The 9,789-nt window shown below is 32.2% G+C and overlaps 3 protein-coding genes across 3 annotated transcripts; 2 read left to right on the top strand and 1 right to left on the bottom strand.

The window, feature by feature from the left end:
- On the top strand, window positions 400–1,284 carry LOC109334118. Its single transcript, XM_019569687.1, has 2 exons — window positions 400–539; window positions 910–1,284. Exons 1-2 carry the CDS (start codon window positions 432–434, stop codon window positions 1,156–1,158), a joined length of 357 nt encoding a protein of 118 aa, XP_019425232.1. The 5' UTR covers window positions 400–431; the 3' UTR covers window positions 1,159–1,284.
- Window positions 3,353–4,686, top strand: LOC109334115 (squamosa promoter-binding protein 1-like). The gene is made up of 2 exons (XM_019569685.1): window positions 3,353–3,737; window positions 4,322–4,686. The coding sequence occupies exons 1-2, from the start codon at window positions 3,409–3,411 to the stop codon at window positions 4,533–4,535; spliced, it is 543 nt and encodes a 180-aa protein (XP_019425230.1). The 5' UTR covers window positions 3,353–3,408; the 3' UTR covers window positions 4,536–4,686.
- Window positions 6,110–8,989, bottom strand: LOC109334422. The gene is made up of 7 exons (XM_019570194.1): window positions 8,661–8,989; window positions 8,362–8,412; window positions 8,091–8,219; window positions 7,837–7,942; window positions 7,515–7,556; window positions 7,338–7,394; window positions 6,110–7,023 (listed from the first exon to the last, which is right to left on the bottom strand). Exons 1-7 carry the CDS (start codon window positions 8,786–8,788, stop codon window positions 6,271–6,273), a joined length of 1,266 nt encoding a protein of 421 aa, XP_019425739.1. The 5' UTR covers window positions 8,789–8,989; the 3' UTR covers window positions 6,110–6,270.

Genomic DNA, 9,789 nt, shown 5'->3' with positions numbered 1-9,789 from the left:
ATACCATGCATGTTTAAACTCTAGTTGTTTAGGAATAAACATACATATGAAGAAAATCTGCTGAAAAGTGAGTTTCTCTTATTTTTATCATTAAAAAAAGTAGTATAAAAAACAGTGAAAGTAGTATAAAGAAAGTATATAATTTACTAATTAGTGACTAAAAACAGTAACAATAGCTAACAAGTTAACTACAACAGAAATAGTATAGAATAATGCATATCAGAAACGTGTCCATGCAAACCCTTTCAACGTGTTGCTTGCAAGTTACAACTCACAATGTCATCTTCCACCGCTTAATTCTACTATATATATATACATGTATATATATATATATACATATATATATGTATATATATATATGAAACGGAAGCTATCATATTAGGTAGCTAAAAAAACAAAACAAAAACAGTAGAAGCAGCATTATTGCTACAATGTGGTTAACCAAGAAAACAATGTTAAGCATTTCCAAACCATTGCCACTTCAAGCCTCTCCTCTCCTTTCCATAGCTGCATTCTCCACTGCTTATGAACGTGCCGAAGTATGTATCATCTCTCTTCTCTATATGTCTTGTACTATTCTTCTCTTTCTGGTTAATTAAACACTTGTTCAATAAAATGAGGTCTAATTTACACTATATGATAGATGATTTAGTTTATATTTAGGATGATGTTAAACACTAAATAAGACTTTTATCAAACCAATGTTTATGCTATTATTTTGTTTTTAATCTTAGCTAGCTAGGAGAAAATTGGCTTAAGAACATTTTTTATTGAATAGAATACTCACTAATGAAATAAAAATTCCATAAAAGCTTTTGTATTATATTTATCTTAACTCTATAAGTTTCTTCCACAAATTTATTATAATTTATAATAGTTAGATTTGGAGTTGAAAAATGAATGTTGCAGGGTGCAAATGCGGTAGCAGAAGCAAGTAATGAGAATGCAACACTGAGGGGAGATACTATGTACAAAGAAAAAGAAGAAGACCTATCTATATCAAATGATGCAGCAAGAGATGGTCCAAAAAAAGCAGAAGAAGGGTCAGAAATGGTGAGAGATACTGCAAAAAAATCTATGGATGGACGTTGGAAAGCATCTCAAGAAACTTCACACAAGGTTAGAGATCATCAAATTCAAAGAACTGCTGGGAACTGAGGAGGAATTATAGCACAAGAGAAGGAACTGATTATTGTTTTTTTGTTATATTTAAGGATGAAGTTAGTGTACTTTGAATCTTCTTGAATTATAAGGATATGTTAGAGATATTAATTATTAGGAAATATATTAATTTTATAAAAAAAATCATGGTCAATATAATATAGAATAGTGTGAAGATAGTCAAATTTTCACAATTTTGCAATTTCCAAACCTTTTTATCAGTCAGGCATTTAATTTCGGACAATATTTTATATATTTTCTTACGACTGCTTAGGTCTCTTTTTATCAGACCTTTTCTGGTGAATTTTTTTAATTTCATTTTAGAACAATTTCAAAGTTTTATGTTATTATCAAAACACTAAACGTAACGAATTTTCAACAACAAAGAAAAACAAATTCCAATTAGTCAGTCGTGAGAATCTGGATCCGGATGGTAAGAAATTGTTGGAAACTTCTAGTATTGCCTAAAGAATGCTTGAACAGATTGAGATCGATACTTGAAAAAGTTTTCTGATAGTCAAGTCAGTATATGACTATGATATCTAAATTATCATAGAGTATTAAATAAAATGAAAGAGTAAGTAAGTTCAAAAGGTTACTTAAATTTCTTTAAGTAGAAATATCTTATTTATATTGGAGAAGTGAGAGGAATATTTCTATAGATTCTAGTCGATCAAATAGTCTATTTCGTATGTCTAACAGAAATAAATGTTGATTTTTCTATATTAGGTGGGTTAGGGATTATCGTTCTTGTCCGATTTATGAGGTTGTCGGTCTACCTTGTTCAACCATATCTATATTTTTGTAGTGGGTGGAACACAATCAAATTAACATTAATAAAGACTTTAATCTATGATAGAGTTCTATAGGTATATATATATATATATATATATATGATCCTAATAGAAACAAGTCAATTACTAAACCTAAACCTAGAGACTGCTTATGTTTGAAAATACAACTGAATGAGATACCTATGTCTGTATCTTACCATAAATCCTCGTATAAAGTAGTCACATAGTATATATGAAGAAGACACTTAGTGTTGTGTGAAAACAAGATCTTTATTTAAAAGCCTTTATACATAGGCTACCATATATTTGGGACCAACAACAAATTCCATGCTACTTGATATTTCATATATTATGACTTGTAATGCTTCTTATTTTATCAACCATGCACCTGTCTCTGCACTTGAATTCTCTACCACTATTACTGTTTCTTTCTTGCTTTTTTGTCCATTGTGCTATTCTTCACAACTGTCCTACACAATTTCTAAAGAACACAAAAAAGAAGGAACCTTTTGAGTTATGCATGCACACTTCTCTTTTGTCCACCTTATAGTGGCAAATAAACCAAGGAAGCAAATACTTCATAACAAGGCTTTATTAACATGGTACCTGTAATCCTGTATAGTACATAGAATAATAAAAGGAAGAGCCAAGGGACCAAATTCCAACTCAATATGAGAGTGATAGGCATGATTTTTCAAGTGAACAAATGCAGGTGGGACATTTTGATTCTCATGCCCAGAAATAATTAATGCAAAATTCAGGTGGATGTATAATGCAAATAACTACATATTTATGGCCAAACATCAATTATGCTAATGGAAATTTATTTGTATGAATTAAGTTTTCAGCTAGGACTTTTTTTGGTCATGATATATATGAACTTCAAATCCTTAATCTCTTAACATTGATAAGGGCTAAACACATTTTGTTTTTGTCCTCTATATATATATATCACCCATGGTGAAAACTCACCATGGTGCTAGCTAGGATGTCAATACCATACATCATTGTTATGACCATTGTAGCTAGTACTACTACTGCAACATGCATGTGTTAAGGTTACTACTAAACCTATACTCCCAAATGTTATTTGCACAACCCACAAAAACAATCTAGGAATAACGTTTGGTTTTATAACACAAACTACCAATACTTGTTTCATAAAGCCAAAAATTATCTTGAAAGTTGTGGATGATATATATATATATATAACATTATTCGTGGATAAATATGTATAGAATGTAAAATAGGACATTTAAAACTTATATTGAAGTTACATAATTCTTCTCAACAGAAAGAGGGTGTGGTCCACAACCCTTCCACCTTCATTTTTCACCTTTTTGCTCCCTATAAACTCTCTATTTCACTCACCATTGCTCCGCAAAGACAAGGTTCTACCAGTTTACTTGATCTTGCTCCACTATTTTCTTCATCATCATTTTTAGCACTCACGATGGAAGCTAGGAGTATAGAGAGGAAGAGATCAATTGAGAAGGTGAGGAACATAGTTGAAGAAGTACAAGATGAAGTTGAAGAGGAAGATGAAGGTGGTGGTTGTGGTTGTGATGAGAAGAAGAAAGGTGCTAGTGGGAAAAGAGGGTTAAGTGGTGGTGGTGGTGGAGGAGGATTTTCTCTACCTTCATGTCAAGCTGAGAGGTGTGGTGCTGATTTGACTGATGCAAAGAGGTACCACCGCCGACATAAGGTGTGTGAGTTTCATTCCAAGGCACCTATTGTGGTGGTTGCAGGTTTCAGGCAAAGGTTTTGCCAACAATGTAGCAGGTGTTCAATCCTCATTCATCTAAAGCATTTTCTCTTGGTGTGAATTATTTGCATTGCATTTAGAATTTTACTATAGATAAATGGTAGTTAGAGTTCATCTTCTTTTACATGTTTGTTTTTAGCTTTGGAACTAAGCATAGTAAACCAAGTTTGAGGTAAGCCTTCAAACTAAGAACAAAGTTTTTATATCAAAGAGATGCCTTGACTTGAGTCTAGACCACAACCTCAAAAAAATTTGAGCTTCTTAAACTAATCATGTCACTAGAGAACATCTAAAAATATTTGGTAACCTTTTTGGATTAGGAATAGTTGTTGTCCCATCTCACGATTAAGGAAGAGGTACTTACATATAACCCTTCTACAATGACTTTGGTTAGCTTCGAAATTCAATTATCACAATTGATGCAAGTTGATCTTAAGAGCTTTATCAGCAATGTTTTATACATATACACAACAATAATCAAGCTTTAATTTCATTAGGTTGTATCAGTAAAAATTAAGAAATTAAACTTAATTGCATAGAGCTTGTCCTATTTTTATATATTATGCTTACCAATGAGAATAAATGTTTTTGTTCCATGCAGGTTCCATGACCTAGCTGAGTTTGATGAAGCTAAAAGAAGCTGCCGGAGACGCTTGGCCGGACACAACGAAAGGCGTCGGAAAAGCAATGTAGAAATGTGCAATGAGGGTTGTAACCGTGGCAAAGGGCAGCAGGAACAACAGACAAATGAGAGGGGAAGAATTCAGATGAACATGGGAGAGAGTTGTGGCTACAAGTCTTTTCATATCAGATGAAGGCTAATGTGTTCATTGGGCTCCTTCTCTTCTGTCACTATATGGTTCCTTACATGCCAAGGCATATAATAAAGACCACTTTTTATGTTACAAGAATAAGAATCTAAGGTGGTTGTGTCTTTTGTCATGTGAACTAGTTTGTTTTCCTTGTAGCTCTATGTTTTATTTACCTATTTAGTTACTTTCTTGTGTTTCTGTGTCTTGCTACATAAATATCCTATTAGAGCACCCTTGAGTGTACCTTCATTATAAATAAAAGTATCATAACATATTGTTTTTGCTTTTGTTTCTATAACATATGCCTCTCTAAAAGATCCTTATTCTAAATTCACATATCTCTTTTGTACTTTGTTTTGTTTGTACTAAGCTAATAAACTGTTCATTGGATTTGGTTTGAGACACAAAATTCATACATTTTTTATGTTATTTCTTTTTGGTTTTATAGTAAATATGCATTTTAATTTTTCACTTTGCCATATATAAATATCTCCTGACTTTGAATAGCACAAATATGGCTCTAAACTCAATAGGTTGACAAATATCATGTAAATAATAATAGTGTTTATGAATATGGGAGATTATATTGTTCGGTTGGTTTTAGTCCAAGTTATTAGTTTCTTGTAGTAAAAACGATTACTTGATTAGTTAATTTAGATGTTATGATAGTTAGTTTTTTATTCCTTTTATAAAAGGATTTCATTGTATTCAATTCATTCAATCAATTCAATGAACAATTTTCTCATTCTTTCATTCATATATAACTCTACTATTTTACCACTTATGTTAATGCAAAGCCAGCATCCTTCCCTTTTTAACAAAGGGATCATGGTAAGGTTCATTGGAGGGGGCACGTAAGACTAAAAGATTTTATTTTGACATAGTAGAAAAAGAACAATAGAGTATTTGGGGGAAGTTTTAAAAAAGATTACATGTGAAAAGCTTAGTTTTAGAATTTTGGGTAGTCATGGTTAATGGGATGGTGATCTATTATCATCAAGCATGTCTTCAAAATCTTGTCTCAAACCAATTATAATAAAGTAAAAATAGATAAAATCATAAATATTTAATTTTTTTAACTTCTAACATATTATGATTAGTTTGGGACATGCTTTAGGAACAATATGAGACAGTAGATTCCAACCAATCATTAAGATTCGTTAACATTTGTAGTGATGTGACAATATACTAATATTTTTTTGCATGATAATTGATCCATCTAGTTTATGTATGTTATAGGTACACTTGTTTATTTTTTTAATTCAACTATATATGTAGAGCAAGTTCTTCATTAAATGATTGAGATGTTCTCCATTCTTGTAAATGGAGAAGATCTAGACTTAAGATATATACCACACTCTCAGCTACATGGGTTATCATTTTGTAATTTTGTTGAATAACAGTTTATTGAAAATTTCAATATAGTAAAATATTAAATTCCTTAAGTGGCTATAGTAGTGTCTTAGAACTTTTGACAAATTTTATTCAATCATACAAAGATGTCTAATATCTAACATTAAAGATCCATTATACATAAAACAGCATGAAAATTAACTTTATGTGTAATCTGATTGAACTAAAAGAAAGAAAGAAATGATTATTAACCAAATCTCATTAAGTGGAACACAGAAGAAAGTTAAAACAAGATACAAAGTGAAAAGCAAAAACACATGAAAAAGCAACACAAATAGCTTTTCCTAGTTACAAATTCTCATATCACCTTTTTCTCTTCCCTCATTCACTCCAAAAAGGTTTCCATAACATCAGGGTACATTCCTCCTTCAGAATTATTCCTATACTCCACACCTTGTTGTTGATGTTGATCCATTGAAGTAGATGAAGATGATGAAGCCACTCTTGTTGGTAGAGTGAAGCTCCTCTTAAACTTGTCCATTTTCTTTGCACCTTCATTATGGTGACTAATACTATCCAAACTCAAGAACTCATTTGGATTTGTTCCACTACCATTATGCATGTTGTTGCATGCATCTGAATGATGATTATGATTATGATTATGATTATGATCACCTTGCTTGTTCCCCAAGCTATCTGGATTAAACAAAAGCTTATGATGATCTTCTGTTCTTGCAGTGAGAGCATTGAAGAAAGACAATCCATTAGGCCATTTTATGTCATTCTCATGTTGATCTCCCATCATGTCTTCAATTCTTGCAGTCTCAGATGATGCATGATGAGGCATAAGAAACATTTGAGTCTCATCTTTTGCATGTGGAAAACCCATTCTAGTAGCATGTTGAAAATTTGGTGAGGATAGCATAGAGTTAGTAGAAGCAAGTGGCCTTTGACCCCAGTTGAAGAGTGGAGGAGGTGGCCTAATAGGAATGGTGGATGGTTTTGAAGGAAGTGGAGTAGTAGAAGAACAATTGTTCCTAGTTGAAGAGAAGAGTTGAGAGAGGTAGAAACCAGATTGGTAGCCTAGAGATTCAAATGTGTGTCTCATTCTTAGCACAAAATGAAGGTCTTCAGGAATCTGACATAAGAACCAAAAATATCAAACATTTCATATTTTTTTAGTGTAGCATTCTTCTATATAATGAATAACGACCCTACTAGATCCTCAGGATGACCAAAAGGTCAAAAATTCGACTCCTAAGAATAACGTTTATTGGGAAAGACAGTCACACAACCCGAAAGGAATTAATTCTTTACCCAAAGGGTGAGGAGATACCTTACCAAAAACTCAAATATGAAGTGTACAAACTAGTGAAGGTGAAATTTTAAATTAGAAGTAAACTATGAATGATAAGAAATAGATTTTACAAAACTTGATACTAATTTACTCACAATCTTGCAAGAACCAAGCTGCAGAAGGCCATGTCCAGCTTGAATTACAGCTATGGTCTGGTCATTGAAATAAATGAAAATACAATCATAAGTAAAAGAAAGGGTTGAAAAATATTAATAAGAAATCTTTGTGAAAACAATATTAGCAAAGCTAACAATGATTGATTCTGTTCTTACCTGTATCCCTGACTCAAATTGATCAGTCCATTCAGGAGGAAGCTGCATTTATTAGCAATAAAAGAAGGTTGAGTCCATCAATCATCATATAGCTACACATAACCAATAGGAAAAAAAATGAAATTTAATGCTTGAAATGTTAAAATCTCGATCTAAACTGTGTCTCATACCCTGTCCCGGACTAATGATATATTGTCATATGAATAAAAAAAAAGTTGAAAACAAAAGTAACATTCTGATTAACTCGAGATAAAGAATGAGACACCATTCGGAAGAGAATTTTATTGGAGGTAAGACTGTAAGAGAGAGCTGAAATGCATACAGCATCAAAGGAACTCTGCCAGTAGTTAGAGATATTTGGCTCACATTCTGTGGGCTCTTTAAAGACCCACTTGTGACACTTATCAGATGCAACTTTCCCCATCAACCTGTTTCCAAAACCCACCCAATCAGAGAACAATAACAGTACTTGTGTGTAAGTAACTCACACCATCAACATTGTTATTGAAACATTGAAGATTTAGTGAGAGAAATTATTAGAACCATCACAAAAACAAACACCTACCCAGTACCCACCCTTCTCCATAATTATATAACTGAATGGACATTTTGCTGAAGGCTTTTCTGACAAGATCCTCTCCATCAATATCTTCAACACAACCTGAACCTCTTCCTTGACAAAACCCATCTTCCCACATCAACATCCTTAACCATAATCCATCCCAAAAAAAAAACTTGTCAAGTCATGAAAAATTACTATAAAACCAAACAACACCAAAGTGCTAAAAATGTCAAATTTTCACCATAAATGTATACAAAAGTTAGTTGAGCTATAAAGGGTACTCACAAGCTGCCATTATCATCACCAACCTTGCAGCCATTACCACCTCTGACTCTCCTGCAATAAATGGACAAGAAAACAAGACAAGATCCTAGTTGAGGAAGAAAAAAAGGACATTCAAAGTTGCAAAAAGTAGAAACATTTTAAGTGATAAACTTGCACACACAAAAACATACTTAAAAAAAAAGAAACACTCTCAAAGTCATATATTTTCAATAAAAACACCGAGACCGAACTCAAGTATGAGTCGGTCTATAAAATGAAACTAACTAAATCTTAGAACGAGATAACGATAAGATACATACGGGCGCGGACGGATAGTCCAGAAAACAGAATAAGTCCAGTCTGAGTTAAGACAGATGGTTCTAAGGGCCTCATGAAGGGCCATCATCCCTACAGCTTCTTTGCTCCTATCTGCTCCTGAGCCCACCATTTCTTTCTCTCTCACTTTTTTCACTTCTTCTATGGTATCTATCTTTTTCTCTCAAAAACCTCTCTTTTGTTTCAAACTCACCTTCTTTTCTTTCCCTTTTTTATTTATCTATCATCTCTATATTTTTCTTAATGCTTAACCAACCAAGTCTTCATTCCCTGGAGTTGCTCCAAATTTGTATTTATTTATTCATTTTATACTATGTGTCTCACATACACACACATATACTCTCTTTATATGTTTTTTGTTTGCACCTCAGACAAGTGCAATTACTTTCACATAAGGTAGGTAAAAAAAGAGAGGATGAGTGTTTGGTGTTGAGTTTTTAACCATAAAAAGAATGTGAGGACAATTTTTATCGAAATAAGGTACCATAAGGAAGGTAAAAGGAAGACAAAAAAATTCAGGGTCATTTGTTAATTTTAAAATAATATATCATTTCTTGATTTAATTAAGATAAAATAATCAAAAATTAGGATATATGGTTTCTCAAATTAGATTTGATTAGTCATTATTCATTATCATACTTTGAACATACAACTATTTTCTATTTTTGTTAATCTTTTAAAATTATATTCATACTATTTAGCATTTTGTAAGGTACTAGTACTCTCAACATTTTCAAAATTTGTATTTTTTAATCAATAAATTTTAATGTATTAATATTTATTGTGGGTGAAGTTCGAAATCTCAACTCAATCTAACTCTGACTCTTCATTCGGTAATAATTAAGTATAAACATAATGTGGTAGATATTGGATTCTATGAGCTTGTCTATATCCTCTAGAATACTTCAAAGTTTGCCTAATAAATAAGTCATATACCTTAGAAGTGGCTTTCTGCTTTGTCTTCCCAATGAGAAAGCATAGGTTTACACCTGGTTTTTCTGTGGTTAGATTTGTTTACTATTCCAAGTTTCCAAACACCTTTTAATATTTTTTTTTCTTAAGACCTAGACTCATCCTATGTATATTATAATGGTTCCTTTATTAAGGTTCAAA

The sequence above is a fragment of the Lupinus angustifolius genome, chromosome LG19 (genome assembly GCF_001865875.1).
Source record: "Lupinus angustifolius cultivar Tanjil chromosome LG19, LupAngTanjil_v1.0, whole genome shotgun sequence".
Taxonomy (NCBI): Eukaryota; Viridiplantae; Streptophyta; class Magnoliopsida; order Fabales; family Fabaceae; genus Lupinus; species Lupinus angustifolius.
This window is presented reverse-complemented; position numbering and strand designations above follow the sequence as displayed.

What these genes read in the sequence shown, in the direction of transcription:
- LOC109334115 (XM_019569685.1), top strand. Translation starts at nt 3,409, where the DNA reads ATGGAAGCTAGGAGTATAGAGAGGAAGAGATCAATTGAGAAGGTGAGG. An exon ending in TTTTGCCAACAATGTAGCAG is followed by an intron (nt 3,738 to 4,321) that starts GTGTTCAATCCT and finishes TGTTCCATGCAG; the next exon opens with GTTCCATGACCTAGCTGAGT.
- LOC109334422 (XM_019570194.1), bottom strand. Translation starts at nt 8,788, where the DNA reads ATGGTGGGCTCAGGAGCAGATAGGAGCAAAGAAGCTGTAGGGATGATG. An exon ending in AATTTGAGTCAGGGATACAG is followed by an intron (nt 7,395 to 7,514) that starts GTAAGAACAGAA and finishes TTCAATGACCAG; the next exon opens with ACCATAGCTGTAATTCAAGC. An exon ending in AGCTTGGTTCTTGCAAGATT is followed by an intron (nt 7,024 to 7,337) that starts GTGAGTAAATTA and finishes TTCTTATGTCAG; the next exon opens with ATTCCTGAAGACCTTCATTT.
- LOC109334118 (XM_019569687.1), top strand. Translation starts at nt 432, where the DNA reads ATGTGGTTAACCAAGAAAACAATGTTAAGCATTTCCAAACCATTGCCA. An exon ending in CTGCTTATGAACGTGCCGAA is followed by an intron (nt 540 to 909) that starts GTATGTATCATC and finishes TGAATGTTGCAG; the next exon opens with GGTGCAAATGCGGTAGCAGA.